Here is a 15,971-nt window from a genome sequence, read left to right as displayed (position 1 = left end):
CCTGGCGGGCTACAGTCCATGGGGTCACAAAGAGTCGGACGCAACTGAAGTGGCTTAGCACGCACACGCATGGAACCCTATGCTTAATTTTTCAGGAACTGCTGCGCTGTTTTCACAGAGGCTGCACCATTTTACATCCCCATTCTGCCCACTAGTTTTGGGCCCTTGGTTTTGGTAGCCCAGGGAGCCAAAACAAGTCCCTACTATGTGTCGCACTGGGCTTTGGGGATATGATGGTGTGTGGCCAGGCCATTCAAGGTGGAGGTTCTCTCGGGACTTCTCTGACGGTCCAGTGGTTAGGACTTTGCCTTCCAACGCAGGGGGGTGCAAGTTCAATCCCTGGTTGGGGAGCTAAGATCCTATACATGCCTCTCAGTAAAAAAAACCAAAAAACATAAAACAGAAGCAATATGGTAACAAATTCAATAAAGATTTTTTAAATGGTCCACAACAAAAGAGTCTTAAAAAATTAAGATGGCTGTTCTCTTGTTCTCTGTACCCTTCTACCTTGCTCCACCAGCCCCCGCTTCAGCTGCACCTACACACGAGACCGTGCACGTGCCTACCCTCTGCCCCAGCCAGGGATGGTTCTAATCCTGAGGCCGGAACAGCTCCAGGGGCTAGTTTATTAAAGGGAAACACCTGGATGATTATTAACCCGAGGGGTTGTGAGGGGCGTGCCCAAGGGGCTGGTTTCCCTGGGAACCAATGAGCCCACGTGATATTGATTCCTCCAATCAAGGGAAGCCTCTCTCCTTCCTCCCCCAGTGGTGAGGAGCGCCGCCATGTTGCGCTGGCCTCTTGTCGCAGGAAGTGGGGCTGCTGCCTCAGGACCCTTTCCTCCTGCCGTGTGAGGTCCCCTGTCCCATAACCGTTGACGTCTCTCTGTCTCCAGGTTCAAGGCTGGGCAACTGCAAGGCTCACTAACGGTTGTAAGAGGCTGAGGAAACTCATGAGTGTGTAGGCATTGGGAAGTGAGGACGGGGACGGAAAGGGGGTGACCTGAGGTGGCGCCCACTAGCACGAGGGGCCCTGAGTAGCTGACCACCACGAGAGGCATCTTTCTCTTCCATGAGATTGAGTGTGTCCTGTTCAACTCAGAGTCTCTTTCCAGTTTAAAGGTGGCAGCTCTGCACTCGGGGTTCCTCTGACTGCCCGGGGTTGGCGGGTGAATACAGACGAAAGGGGAGGATTATCTGTCACATACTTGGGGGTTACCGGTCGGGTAAGACAAGCCCACTCCCCAAACCACGCCCCCCCGTCCCCCAGTCCTGGCCGCAGGAGCGGGCAGAGCAGCGATGTAGGGGCCCGGACCATGGCTACACGCCAGCTACGAGGCGTTACAACAGGTGGGAGACGTTACAAAATGTAACCAGAGTCTTCGAGCACCACAACCCCTGTTTGGGGTCTAGAACAGCCGTGTGTGACCTACAGGACCCCCTTGGACATGGATTGTGACTAAGGCCCATTAAGTCCAGGAATGGGCCATTAAAAATACAATACACTGGCTTTTCCACCTGCTCTACAAACTCTGCCACTGCCAGACTATGAAAAGACCCCCTTAAACGTTGAGAGGGGAGCTTGCGCTCAGCACGTGGACCAGGAGGCTGACTCCAGCCTGTGAACTGTCACTGAGCATCCCAGGATCATCGTCCCAGTGCCATGCCATGATAACCCAGGACTATAGTCAACACAATCTGAGCTCAACTGTTGACACCAAAGGATCATTGTCAACCAAGAAGTCCCTTTTGCCTTTTGCCCATGACACAGAATCTGCCCCCTGTTGAGCCTGAGACTGGCAGGTACGTCCCTCTGGTTTGTCTTCGTTGCCTCCCGAGGAATGGGATTAGAAAGGGGTTTACAGATTTCACTTTTCCTCTCCGTGGCCCCACCTAAGGCTGCGACAGTAATTAACCTGGACGCCTACTGGAGAAAATGGGCTTCCCTGGTGGTTCAGTGGTAAAGAACCTGCCTGCCAGTGCCAGAGTTGTGCGTTTGATCCCTGGGTTGGGAAGATCCCCTGGAAAAGGAAATGGCAAGCCAGCCCAGTATTCCTGCCTGGGAAATCCCATGGACAGAGGAGCCTGGGGGGCTACAGACCACGGGCTGCAAAAGAGTTGGACGTGACTGAGCGACTAAACAGCAGCACCTGCGGGGGTCCGTTGTTAAACCAGTATTCAGCGCTGCCGTGGGGACCGAGGGTGCACAGGCGGTGCAGTCCTGCAGGCAGGACAGAGACTCAGGCAGGTGAGGCTATCTCAGCGCTGCAGCTGCTTGGCGCTGTGTGTCGCTTCATGGCTGTCCCTGTGTTGTGCCTGTTGAACATCTACGTTTCTTCCTTCGTCTGAGTGGAGGGAATCTGTTCACAGACTGGGCGACAATGGTGGCCTCATTGCTGGGTCCACAGCCAGATGCTGTTGTGGTTGTCTGCTGGACTTCAAAGAAAAATTGACCCAGTGAGCACCTGGATTACTGGTGATGCTCCCTAGCTGCTGGTGTCTGGATTGCGTTTGTGCTGTTTGACCGCGGTGCCCTTTACCTGACCCCAGGGATATTGGGGAAGAGGGGCGGACCAGCGTTGTAAGGGTTGTATGGAGGATGTAGGGGAGACATGTATGGTGAGGCCACTCAAGATGGCTGTTCTCTTGCTTCCTGTCCATCTCCTGCTTGGCCAGTCCCTGCTGCTTTACTCACGTGACCACCCAATCCTTCAATTACAGGGCTTCACTGGTCCCTAGTAACTGGTGAGCCCACCTACGTTGCTTCCGTCTACAAAGGGAAGCCACCTCCTTCTCCGAGTAGCTGGAAATTTCTGCCGTGTCCTGCTCCCTGTTGGACACACATGGCTCCAGGACGGGTTGGTAAGATCATCTGTCCAGTAAACCACTTATGTCTCTGCTGCTGTCTCTGACTCTTTCTTTGGCCTTAAGGCTGAGTAATGACAAGGCTCACAGACCTTTGGGGTGAACCCGATAGGTGGTCAGCCTGGCAGACCACGGCCTTGCCTTCATGATGCTTATCTGCCGATTGTAAAAACAGCAGGTGAAAGAGTAACGTAACGTCAGGTGGTGAGGAGTGCTACAGAGAGAGACGGCATGGGGAGGCTGGGGTGTGTGTGTGTGTACTGGGGGCATGGAAGTTGGGGCGAACAAGTCCCCTCACTCCAACCCAGTCTCCAAGCCCTGCTGGTATCCCCTCTCTCCTGCCTGACCTTGGATTCGGTCAGGACACAGACTGTCTACAAAGAGGGTGTGCATGCCAGTTAAGGCCAAGTGCCCATGGGGCAGTGACGGGACTGGCAGAGGGGATTGAGAGCCTTCTCTAAACCATGGGGGTCAAGGATCCTGAGGGCACCCCACTGAGGAACAGCGGGTGCGGGAGAGTCAAGGGCCTCAGGGTGGCATTCCCTCTCCTCAACCTGGCTTGGCCAGCCCTCTGCTCACCCCGGCTGCCCAGCCCAGGCCCTGCCCATCGCAGGCACCCTGGAGATGCATTAACCTGTTTGCAGGTCTTCTTGAAATACCACGACAGTGTGTTGTGCCCAGTCCCCTTCTGCTTCAAGCTGTCCTCCTAACCTGGCTTCCCAGGCTCATTTCCCCCCATCTCTGAGGACTTCGACTCTCCCCCAGAGCCTTTCTGGATGGTCCAGGCCCGGATAGGTCCCCTGCCTGACACTGCCCCCTCGGGCAGAGCTTGGCACCAAATCCACGCCTGATAAATATTTGTTGAATGGATGGATGGGTGGGTGCTGGACCCTGCCAAACTACCTTCCTGTCCTTGGTTTTTTGTTCTTTTTTTTTCCTACCAGGGTCACTGAGATTTGCCTCTGTCTGCCTCCCCCAGGGCTCAACTGACCACACCAGTGAACCCAGCATGCCCCTGGGCCTGGCAGCTGGATGGCTGATGCATGCAAAGCGGGCATGTTCTTGCTCGACCGCCTGACCACCCTGGCGCAGCCGAATCTGAAAGCTAATGACATTATTGTGCAGAGACACAATGTCTGTGGGCATTTGCTGACCCGGCCTTTGGTGTGGGCTTAATCCTGCATTCTCCCCGCGCGTTCCACGGGGACGCAGCGGTCACCCGTCTTGGCACGGGCACTTCTGGGGAAGGTATAAATGTCACCTCCCGCTGGCAGGCTCCACGGGCACTCTCAGGGGCTGGTGTCACTGGTAAGAATGGCTCTCTTGCTCGTCTTGCCTTTTGCTCTCATCCTGCTCCCTGATGGAAAAGGTGGGAGACCTGGGTTCAAATCCAGAGGCTAGTGCTTTCTGACCAGGTGACTTTGGGGCCAAGACCTCAAGGTGCTGAGCCTCAGTTTTCTTTTCTGTTCAATGGGGAGAGGGGCCGGGGTCCTAAAACCTCCTTTGTCGTGGGGCTCGGATACAGTGTAGGTGAGTGGTCCAGCGCGGTGCCTGGCATGGAGCGTGTACTTTGGCGATGCTCTTTACTGATGCTAAACGGTCCGTCAGCATCTTCGTTTTGCCAGCAGAGAAGAATATGACTGAGGGTTTGTGAGTGGAAGGAATAAACCCATGGAAGGTTCAGCTTCACGTCTAGGGCGGTGAGTCAGTTCTCTGCACACCCACAAACATCGGCGGGACACCTGCTTTGTGTCCTGCCGTGGGGCAGGAAGCGGCCGCACGTCTCGGGAAGCTCCCACCACAGGTGACTGAAGCTGGCTGGAAGGGACTCTAGTAAAGCCGTACTCGCCGCTGTGTACTGAGCGCTGAGCGGGTTCCAGGCGCTGTCGAGTGCTTGTGGTTTTCTCTGTTCTGTACTTGGATCGTCCCAAGCTGTCCGTAGACGTGACCAGCCGCCATCCCATCCCCATTTTACAGAGTAGGAAACTGAGGCACAGAGGGGAAGCACTTCTCAGGGGTTGATGCTGGTAAGTGGCAGAGGCAGTTCCCGAGCTGAACCAACTGAGCTTAACCTTTAGTCTGAGGGCGCCAATGGTGGGGGGCAGTAATGTGGGGCCTTGGGCACAGGGACAGACCCAGAGGGCTGGCTTCCTAGGGGAGAAGGGCTGGTTTGGCTCTCAAGCCGTTTAGCTGAATGTCCTCTTTTGGGAGAACATCTTGGCCTGGGCTGTGGTGTGGAAGGAGCTTCTGGAAGCCAGGTGTTACCTCTGGAGAAGGGAACAGTCTCCCCTCCTCACTGGGAAGACGCAGGCTGTGTTCTCTGCCCCTCCTGCGGGAAGGGAGGAGAGACTTGACCGCTGTTCATACTTTTCTGATGTTCTCAGTCATTAAGAAATTCTGCTGCTGCTGATACATGTCTGAAGTTGTGTGATACTCATGTTTTTGCTTTCTTGTAGCCTGAGCTCCGTAATATACGTGTGTACTAGTCGTGGGGGGCGGAACAGTGGTGGAGAGGAGCTTTCTGGATTCCGGGTGGTGGGGAGGGAGTCAAGGAGGAAGCTGAGGGTGAGGGACAGGGAGTCCGGGAACTTTGTGAGATTGTAGATTGGGAACTACAACCTGGCCAAGCATGGCCAGGGCATGAGTTTCCTCTGCCCATGCTGTTTTCTTTTACTCAAGAATTTCTGCATAATATTGATTGATGTATAAGCAATTGAGGTGTAGTAGCATTAATTGTCTGGGGCCACGCGGGTCCCCAGTCACGTTCTAGTTTCTCGCTTTATTTTTTAGTAGACCTCATTTCTTTGTCCCACTTTGGAGCCGGCCTGGACACAGAGAAGCAGAGCTAGTGAACGTTCAGGCAGACGCTGGCCGTCCTCTCTGCCCTCGGAGAACCTGAAACCAGGCGGGAGGCACAGAATAGGATGTGGGGCTGGAGTGACGGGCCTCGGGCCCCGCAGTGAGGGAGCCGAGGGCCTGAGGGGTCCTCACTGCTGTGTCCCCCATGCCTTCCAGGTCACTCCTGCACGGAACAGCCCGCCATGGCCTCAGATCACCAGACCCAAGCGGGCAAGCCGCAGCCCCTCAACCCCAAGGTGGGTACCACGTCAGGGCACAGGGTGGCAAACAGAGTCTCTTAAGACTCGGTTTCCCTTCTATAAATTGGGTTTGGTGGCTCCTTTTCTGGGGTCCCTCTCTCTGGGCCACATTCTCCCCAGCTTGCACAGTGGAGGAGGGTGCTGATTCAAAAGGCCCCTTCCCAGCCCATAGCCAGCATATTTCTGACTCTGGAGACTCAATTTTCTCTGACTTACCCTGCACCCCATTGCCCAAGGGGGTCCCCAAAGCTGGGGTGAACCCTCAGCCCAGTCTAAGAGGGGGCTTGTGAATGGGTGGAGGGGTGGGCTTCCAGACTCCACACCTGCTCTGTGACCTGGACCAGTCACTTGACCTCTCTGAGCCTCAGGTCCTCCTAAAAATGGGGAGAGTTGGACTCAAGGCCTAAGGTGTCTGTGAAGAGGCAAAGAAACAGGCTCAGCCCCCTCTGCTTCGGGGGCCCCAGGCATGGATTCCATCCTGGAACTGCTTTTTTGTCTGACTTTGGACTCAGCTTGCTCCATTCTGCCCCCGAAGGGGCTTACTTTCTAGAAGACAGATAAATAAACGAGTAAATACATAACTTCAAGTAATGAGAAGTGTTAGGAAGAAGCAAAAAAAGTAGGGTTCTTCAGAGTCTGGGTGAACAAGGAACATATTAGCTAAGGTCAGGGAGGCCTCCTCAGAGGAGGTGACATTGGAGCAAAAGCCCAGGTCAGGTAAGGAAGTATTGAAAATCAGGGAGTGGGGTAGGGGAGAGAGTTCCAGGCAGAGAGCATGGCGAGTGCAGAGGGCCAGGAGTCGGAGCGGGCTGGATGAGCTTGAGCACAAGAAGGCCAGGGGGTTGAAGCTTGGAGCAGCCATCCAGTCGACTTCAAATGGGAGCCACTGACGGAGTTTAATGCTTCCTGGTAGCCATGTTGGGCTTCCCAGGTGGCTCAGTGGCAAAGAATCCGCCAGACAGTGATAGAGACCCAGGTTTGATCCCTGGGTTGGGAAGAGCCCCTGGAGAAGGAAATGGCAACCCACTCTGGTATTCTTGCCTGGAGAATGCCATGGACGGAGGACCCTGGTGGACTACAGTCCATGGGGTCACGAAAGAGTCAGCCACGACTTAGTGACTGAACAACAAGTAGCCATGTTACCAAAGTAAAAAGAAACAAGGGAAGTTAACTTCCGGATATTTTACTAAGCCCAGTATATCCCAATGTATAGGCAGTAGAGAAATTATTAGAGGACTGTTACATTTTTTTTTTCATACTAAATCTTCAACATTTGATGTGTATTTGAAACTAACAGCACATTTTAATTCAGACTCGTTGCGTATGTTCAATATACATCTAGTGGTTGCTGAATTGGAAAGTGCAAGTTGAAAGGATTAGGTAATACATAAAATTTTAGCATCCATCTGTGCATAAATAGCAACGACAATAATAATACTGAGCTCTTGGGCTCTCTGAGGCCTTTCAGATCCATGGGGAGGCTGTCCTTCTTCACCCTCCTTAGCCTGCAACCCTTGTCTCCCAGGCCAGGGTGGTCATAACACACTAGTCCTCGACTCTCATGTTCTGGATTCTTCTCTGCCTACAAAGTCGGCATGATTCCCCATTTCACAGTCTGGGCAGCTGAGGCTCAGAGCGATCGTGTGGCTTCCTCAGGTTGCACAGCTGGATGCAGCAGAGGAGATACTGGAGCTCAGATCTCCTGACCCATCCGTGGTCGAGTCAGTGAGCATCAACCCTGAATTGAGCCCATGGAATCTGAGCCCTGCTGGGCCTCCCTCCCTTGGCTTTGTCTGCTTTGTGTGGCTAATCCCCGGCCTGGGAGAGAGGGCCATGTTGACCCAGCCAGTGCTGAGCACGTAGATTCTCCAGCTGCCCTTCCTGGGAGCCTGCTGCCCTGAGCCCAGCTCTTCAGCCAGAGGCAGCTCCCAGGGGAAGTACATCTGACCCTGAGTTCTCTTTGCAATCATAAAAGGTGGCAGCTGCCCCCTATCCCCACCTGCTTCCCAGTTAGCACTGGCTATGAAGCTGCGGGCAGTCTTATCATTTTGCCGAGCTTCATTTTTCCTGATGGGGATTCTGCCAGCCTGTCCCTGAGCTGATGAGAGGACCAGATGAGGCAAGCGGGGTAAAGTCTTCTTAAGAGGTATCCCGAGGGAGAGGAAAGCTCAGAACCTATGAGGGCTTAAGAAAAGGGCATGGGTGTGCGTAGTTTTACGGGTGAAGTGTGGGTGCAGGGTGGTACTGACAAGGGCAGGAGAAGCTTGAGCAGCATGGCTTACCTAGCATCTTGCTATTCCTACTGTGGCCCACAGACCAGTGGCACCAGAACAGTGCTCCGATGGAGACCGCATCAGACAGGCCTGGGCTACAGGTTCAGCTCTGCCACCCACCCACTCGGGATCCTTACAGCATGTCCCTCAGTTAATATGATTACCCCTCCCACACACAGAGCAAATATGGTATACTAACCACTATGCTCCTCTGAATCCTTCCAACAACCCCATGAGGTAGGTTCTGGCTTTATTTCCCATTTTACAGACGGGGAAATTGAGGCTCAGAGAGGTGAAATGCTGCCTCAAGGTCTCACAGCCGGTCACTGGAGCTGGGACTATCGGACTCTATGTTTGCTTCGTGATTTCCAAGCACAGAACCCTTCAGCATCCGTCGAGGCTCTCTGAGTCCTCTCCCCACCCCACTGCCCTGTCTTCCCTCTTCCCCGTCATGATGAGGGTCTGATTCTCTCCTGTTGCAGATCATCATCTTTGAGCAGGAGAACTTCCAGGGTCACTCGCATGAGCTCAACGGGCCCTGCCCCAACCTGAAGGAGACTGGCGTGGAGAAGGCGGGCTCCGTCCTGGTGCAGGCTGGACCGTATGTACCTGGGCGGGTGAGGGCCTCATCGGTCAGGGGCTACCGGGCAAGGCGGCCGCACTGTGGAGCTGGAGGGATCTGTCCTGAGCTGCTAGACTGTGCGATCAGGGGACCAGGATTTGGGGTCTTGGCAGCCTTCGGAGAGAGCTTGAGTTCTGAAGTCAGACAGAGAGCTCGGTTTCAAACCCTGGTTCCACCACTTCTGTGCCGTTGAACCAGGAGCTTCCCTCTCTGGGTCTCAGTTTCCTCCTCTGTAGGACAAGTCTGACTGTGTCCTCCTGGGGATGATGCGACGGAGCCCGTGTGAAAAGCCTGACACCCAGGTCAGCCACTTCCTTGAGGCAGGGAGATGGACACGGTGACTCCCATGGACTTTGGCAGAGCTGCCAGTCTCTGACTCTGGGACTGTCCTCACTCTGCTGGGAGGTCTAAAGCTGGATGTCCCAGCTCTGCGTCCATCCCTCCCTTCCCTGTTCCTGATGATAACTTGGTCTTAGTAGACTCGCTGACACATTTGGGGGCCAGCAGGCTTGGGACCCCATACCCAAGAAAGAAGGGGGGGTGACTGGTCTGGTCGGACAGAGTCATGCTCAGGTCACATAGTTGAGCACAGCCTTCAGGGTCCTGTCTTTGTGGTTCCCCAGTGGTTCCTTCTTTGCAAGAGCCTCCGGAATCAGGTGGCCACCAGTGACACCCAGCCAGCGGGTCAGTGAGTCTGGTGTGGGTCCTGAGTGACCCGCCCCACACCTCAGGGTTCACAGGGCATTCTGCAGAGAGTGGTGGCCCTGCTTGAATCAGAGTCTCTGGTGGACGACACAGCCAAAGGAACGGCCCCACCCAGCCCCACCAACCTGACGCACTCAGGACACCAGCCTGCCTAGGACCATGTCTTCATGGACAGCTGAGGTTTAGACCATTGAAGAACCACATCTGATTTTCTTTTTTTAGTATTTGGATGGCAGAATTTCTCAAATAGACTTTACACTTCTCTGCTTTCTTTTTAAAAATTTATCTTTGATATTTTTATTGTTCATTGTTTAACATTAAGGAGAAATGGCTTAGTGCAAAAAACCCCATATGACTCTAATCTTACTACTCAGAAGTAACCATTAAGATTTTGACTTTTGTTTGTATATACTTAGATTTTTCTCTGTATGTGTTTCACCAAATATATATTAGAAATACATTTAATCAGAAGTCAGATCATGCTTTACAAACTGTTTTATAACTCATTTTGAAAACTTTGCAAGATATCTCAAATTCTTTCTGTGTCATTAAGGAGCATTTTATGTCTATGTTTTTGAAAGAGCTGTTTAGAGCTAAATCTGCCTCAGTCACAGAAGAGGGAGGCTTTGAAGTGCATGTTCTTGGGCCCCCTCCCTGCCCCATTGAATCAGACTCTTGGGTCTGGAGCCCAGGAATCTGCATTGCACAAACCCGCCTAGTGATGTTTCTGTCCGGTTAAATTTGAGACCCTGTGTTCTAGCTCATTATTTTTCATGCCTTTTTAACATCACATTACAGAATATTACCCAGTTTCCTCGACCAGGCCCTGCCGATTGGCTGTGTAAGTTGTTTCTATTACTTGATATTATAAACAACAACATGATGAACATTCTTACCCATATGTCTGCAAGCTCTTGACAAATGTTTTCTAAGGACACGTGACCTAAAGCAGAATTGCTAGATCAAGAGGGCAGGCATACTCTTCTAAAAGCAGCAAGAAACACCATCTCCTTTTCTCTTAAGGACTTAGATCGCTGTCCTGAACAGCAGTTACTGTGTCAGGCTGGATTGTTAGCCTCTGTGATGAACTGCCCCCAAACACCAGGCATCATGAAACCATGCCGCCTTTTTCTGACTATGCCCTTTCCTCTATTAGCCATGCCCTGTTGGCAGGCAATCCTTCCTTTTAAGGTACTATTTCTCTCCTAGTGGATCTAAGACTGTTGGTGTTCTGTCTGTACAAAATGAGTCCAGAGACCATCATCAAGAACAAAAGAGGAAAAGATCCAGAGAGAATGGGTATGAACAAGGTGTGTGAGCTTGAGAAGCAGTGATGTTCTGGAGCCTGTTCTCAGTGGTGAAAGCCAACAGGGCACATTTGTTCCCAGCTCCGTGTGCAGTGATATCACATGTAGGGCTTGAAATCGGCCACGTCCATGGAAACTGGCAAGCTGGATTTGTTTTGTTTTTGAGAGCTCCTTGTTAATTCACCAGTATACCACTGGCCCCAGGACATGGATTCTGAACATCTGTGCTTGTTGCTAGGTCATCTTTTAGGCTTCCTTTGTATTTCTTGACTGTGTTCCAGATGATTGAAGCCAGCATGGTGCTGGGTTTTGAATAACTGAGGTGACGCTGCCCTTGGATTCACTGTGCTTCGGTTTAGATGAGGCTGCTGCTCATTGTGATGAGCTGGGAAACTGTGAACTCTGGAGCCTGAGGGAGGAGCCAGGGTCCCACCAGAGGAAGTCTGGAGTAAGCCTGACCTGTTGTCTCTGTGTCTCTACTGCAGCTGGGTGGGCTATGAGCAGGCCAACTGCAAAGGGGAGCAGTTCGTGTTTGAGAAGGGTGAGTACCCACGCTGGGACTCGTGGACCAGCAGTCGGAGGACGGACTCGCTCAGCTCCCTGAGGCCCATCAAAGTGGTGAGCCCCCGTCCCTCATCGTCTTCCTCTCTTTGCCCTGCTTAGAGCCAGAGGTCTAGGGACTAGGAAGGAGCCTTCCCCCCTGGCATCATGCCCCCAGCTGTGTGGCCTTGCATAAGTCACTTCACCTCCCTGAGCCTCAGTTTCTGCATCTGCAAAGTGGGGATATTAGTATCAACGGCGTAGCCTGAGCGTGGCCACAGTGCACAACTTCAGGGGCTTCAGGCTTCATTCAAAATGCTCCATGGGGTGCCATTCACATTCTAGTCTATGTGGACAGTGCTCTTCAGGTCTATGCAACTCCTGTCACAGAGCAATTGCTCCCTAATGATTGCTGCTGTAAATACTCAGAGAAATTCTGGGTTTGGGGGTGGAGGAGAAGATAGCTTATTCTTGTTCATAGCTCATGCCCTTGTGACCATTCAGAGCTTCTCGGATCCTGATTCTTACTGGTGTGTGGTCTGCGAGGGCTAAGGACCAGTGTTGCTCAGTTACACTTGCAAACCTCCCAGCCCAGCCTACTTCCCCCTGCTTGATGCCAAATCAAACAACACTGGACTTAGCATTCTACAGACCTGAGTTCCTCTGCTGACTCTAGTCCTTCTGGCTGTGCGTGTGACCTTGGCCAAGTCACTTTCTCTGAGGCTCAGTTTTTTCATCTGCCAAATAGCACTCAGTTGTGTCTGACTCTTTGGGATCCCCATGGACTGTGGCCCACCAGGCTCCTCTGTCCATGGAATTCTCCGGGCAAGCATACTGGAGTGGGTAGCCATTCCCTTCTCCGGGGGATTGACCCGACCCAGGGATCGACCCTGGGTCTCCTGCATTGTGGGCAGATTCTTTACTGTCTGAGCCAAGAGTAGCTTAAAGAAAGAATGCTAGACGGAGAGGAAGAATGTCAGAGGAACAGGAGAATGGGAAGGTATGTGGAGGTGAAGGAAAGCCAAAATATTGTGTCTACTAGAGGCACGATATGCCTATGCATATGTATGTATCATGGCTACCATTTATTTTTAAAAAGGGGAGTTGAGGCTGTGGGAGGGAAAATGCCATTTCAGAGTCAAGTACTCCCCAAAGTAGAAGCTGAGTTAATGCTACATGAAGGTAGCCCAGTAGAATGACCACTGTGGCTGGCCAATGGCATCGACACTTGAGTGGTAGGGGTCTCGGGCAGACGGCTGCAGGTGGAGCGTGCTGGTCCCAACTCCAGGGCACCCTGGGTGCCCTCACCCACACTCCCACTCCCCCGCTCCCCATCCACAGGACAGCCAGGAGCATAAGATCACCCTGTATGAGAACCCCAACTTCACGGGGAAGAAGATGGAGGTGATAGACGATGACGTGCCCAGCTTCCACGCCCACGGCTACCAGGAGAAGGTGTCTTCCGTGCGTGTGCAGAGCGGCACGTGAGTACACGCCCTGCCCCAGGGGCCCAGGCTCCGAGCTGCCGAGCCCTGCTCTGCCCCGAGCTCGCCCTGCCCCAGCGGCCCAGGCTCCGAGCTGCCGAGCCCTGCTCTGCCCTGAGCTCTGGGGGTCTTGTACATTCCCGACCCCTGCCTTCCCATTGGAAAATGGGCATTGAAATCATCAGACGCCTGCATGTGGCTTTCAGTCCCTGTTTCATCCTGACCTGCCTTTTGGGCAACACCTTGCTTTTGAAAGAGAGAAATCATGGCCTTAACCTCAACTCTGAAGAGCAGGATAGTAAATGTTGGGTGGGGGCAGGGTAAGGCAGAGGCGGCGGGGTGGGGGGAGATCAGAAGGCTAGGAATGAATCGAGGGGTCTTTACAGAGCTGAGAGAGACAGGAAGCGCAGCACATGCTGGCCTTTCTCTGCATGCATTCCTGAGGTTGGAAATAGGAGGTTCTCCACCAAATTAAATTTCTTCGGCACGTAAACCTCAGTCACCAGCATTGGGGAATTTCTCACTGTGAAAAACGTGGATTCTATGGGGAATCTGAAGATGGACTTCGGGCAGTGGTTTGCCTGAGCCAGCTTGTACCAGCTTGCAAAAGCTGACTTAACTTTTCAGAATTTACCATGAGCCAGTTGTTTAATCATTGGTAACTTGAAATAAGCCATTGTAGACCTATGTACACCACAGAGATTGGAAAGTGTTATAAACAAAACTTTTTTTTCCGCCCCAAGAGCACTAGTTTCCCAGTATATACTGGCTTTCTGGGGCTTGTCAAACGCTTAGAGTGTGCACAGTTCTGTATTCCTGAGCCCGGTCACTTACTCATCCCATTGGTTCAATTTGTCAAGTGATGTCATATGCCAGACACCATGATAGGTGATCAGTAATTCAAGGTAGGTTAAAGAGACCTGGCCTCGGTCTTGTGTAGCTAAAGGTCTGGTTGGAGGCAACTGTTCATAATTAGGAATCCATGCAAATCTAGTCTCCTTCCTTAAAGAAGGGGCTCTTGAGCTGAGGTCTCAAGAAAGCAGGAACTGTAGAGGTAAAGAGAAGGAAGGATGCCCCAGCCAGAATGGCATGTGCAAGCGTCCTGTGGTGGGAGGAGCCTGGTGAGTCCCCTGGGCTCTGCAGGGGACAGAGTGGTTGGGCTGCAGAGACACAGTGGCTGGAGTGAGTGTGAGAGGCAGAGCTGGAGGTGTCCACAGGGTCTGGCCAGGCAGGTTCGTGGGGGCCAGGCCTGTGTGATGCCTCCTGGGGAGAAGACTGTAACAGTTGTCAGGTGCCCAGTGAGTGACCCCCTAAATGGTGATGGCTTCAAATGGTGGCAGGATCCCGGAGGGGTCCTGGGACCTTTGCTGCTGCCCTTTGCCCTTGCTGGGGATTGGGCAGGAGGCCTGTCTTACCCTAAGCTTAGGTGAGCTTGAGATCACCGCTCCCTCTGATCCCAGTGCCAGGCCTGCATCTGGGAGTTTCCCTGGGGTCCAGTGGTTAGGACTTAGTCTTCCGGTGCTGGGGGGATGGGTTTGATGTGTGATCAGGGCGCTAAGATACCATAGGCCTCAGGGCCAAAAAACAGAAACATAAAACAGAAGCAGTATTATAACAAATTCAGTAAGGACTTTAAAAAAATGGTCCACTTAAAAAAAAATCTTTAAAAAATAGTTGCTTCTAGAGGTAGCGAGCTCCAGCGTCAAGGGGAGGAAGAAAGCAGAGGCTGGACCCGGGAAGGGTGGTGGTGCTCTGCTCAACACCCAGGCAGTGTGGGATGATTGGGAGGCCCACCCTTCCTAGTGGCTGAGCCATCCCCCTCGTCTCTCTCTCCATCTGCGTCTCCTGTTTCCCCACGTGCCCTCCCCCAACCTCTGGCCCTGCAGGTGGGTCGGCTACCAGTACCCCGGCTACCGCGGGCTGCAGTACCTGCTGGAGAAGGGCGATTACAAGGACAGCGGTGACTTTGGGGCCCCCCAGCCCCAGGTGCAGTCCGTGCGCCGCATCCGGGACATGCAGTGGCACCAGCGGGGCGCCTTCCACCCCTCCAGCTAGTGCCCCTCCCTTGCCTCCTTCCCAGGGGCTGGCCTCTGCCCAGCATCCCACCAGACATCCTGGAGAGTGAATAAAGTGTGACTTGCAACTTACCTGAGGCAGCGTCTTTTTATCGCCTGTGGAAGCCCGGGTGCTGCATGCGTGCATGCGTGTGTGTGTAAGGCAGACACAGAACGACAAGAGATCCAGAAAGTGACGGGGTGAGGGTGGGACAGCCTCACCGAGACTTCTCAGCTCAGAGCTGCTTAGCTCTGTGACCTGGGGCACACTGTCCAGCCTCTCTGAGCCTCTGCTTCTTCACCTGACTTACGGCCCCCTTTGCCCCCCCAGTGACTGGCTTGGCTGACCTCTGAGTCGTCCTTGTGTGGTTGCCAAGCACAGTCATTCAGGGCACGTGATAGTTGCTCCGGACCCTAAAAAGGTACCCACTGCCTGCTGTTCCCACAGAGTTGCCTTATCACCTTGAACCTGGGAGTTTATTTAAATCTGCCCAGAGGAGCCCCAAACCCTGTAACGCCCACCCCCATCCCGGAGAGAGGTCACGGAGACCCGTCTCTGTGTGTGTGTGTTCTGTGGTCCCTTTGTTCATGCCCTGGTTGGGGTGGTCACTTAGTGTAGCAGCTGAGGGCTGGGTTCCTGCATCTTATGAGTCTGGATTCACTTGGCTGTTCTGGAGCCCTGCCCAGTCATGGGACCTCAGAGCCTTCCTACTTGGAAAAACAGGGGGAAAATAGTGTCTCCCTAACAGGGTTATAGCAAGAATGACGAGATAATCCAGGCATCGTCTATATAAATGTTAAACACTGGTTGGTCTTCTGTAGTACGAATACCCGCTCCCAGAGAGCAGCTTCTTTTTCCTTTGTCTTTGCTGTCTTTTGATTTAGTAGTTTTAAATTTTGATGTGATTTAACATCGGTCTGCACCTTTATGGTTTGTATCTGCCATGCCTGCCGTGTCTTCTTTAAGAAATTCTTGCCCCATTTGTCATGAATATATTCTCCAAACTTTTTCCCTACAGGTTTT

General features: G+C 52.9%; 1 protein-coding gene across 1 annotated transcript; it reads left to right on the top strand.

Annotated features, from left to right (window-relative positions):
* The first annotated feature begins 5,893 nt into the window (after positions 1-5,893).
* CRYBB2 (crystallin beta B2) lies at positions 5,894-14,987 on the top strand. Its single transcript, XM_005889835.3, has 5 exons — positions 5,894-5,959; positions 8,718-8,836; positions 11,355-11,487; positions 12,751-12,893; positions 14,780-14,987. Exons 1-5 carry the CDS (start codon positions 5,906-5,908, stop codon positions 14,946-14,948), a joined length of 618 nt encoding a protein of 205 aa, XP_005889897.1. The 5' UTR covers positions 5,894-5,905; the 3' UTR covers positions 14,949-14,987.
* The last annotated feature ends 984 nt before the right edge of the window (positions 14,988-15,971 follow it).

The sequence above is a fragment of the Bos mutus genome, chromosome 17 (genome assembly GCF_027580195.1).
Source record: "Bos mutus isolate GX-2022 chromosome 17, NWIPB_WYAK_1.1, whole genome shotgun sequence".
Classification (NCBI taxonomy): Eukaryota; Metazoa; Chordata; class Mammalia; order Artiodactyla; family Bovidae; genus Bos; species Bos mutus.
The sequence above is the reverse complement of the archived record's forward strand: the minus strand, read 5'-3'. Positions and strand labels throughout refer to the sequence as shown.

What these genes read in the sequence shown, in the direction of transcription:
- CRYBB2 (XM_005889835.3), top strand. Translation starts at nt 5,906, where the DNA reads ATGGCCTCAGATCACCAGACCCAAGCGGGCAAGCCGCAGCCCCTCAAC. An exon ending in CGCAGCCCCTCAACCCCAAG is followed by an intron (nt 5,960 to 8,717) that starts GTGGGTACCACG and finishes CTCCTGTTGCAG; the next exon opens with ATCATCATCTTTGAGCAGGA. An exon ending in GTCCTGGTGCAGGCTGGACC is followed by an intron (nt 8,837 to 11,354) that starts GTATGTACCTGG and finishes TCTCTACTGCAG; the next exon opens with CTGGGTGGGCTATGAGCAGG.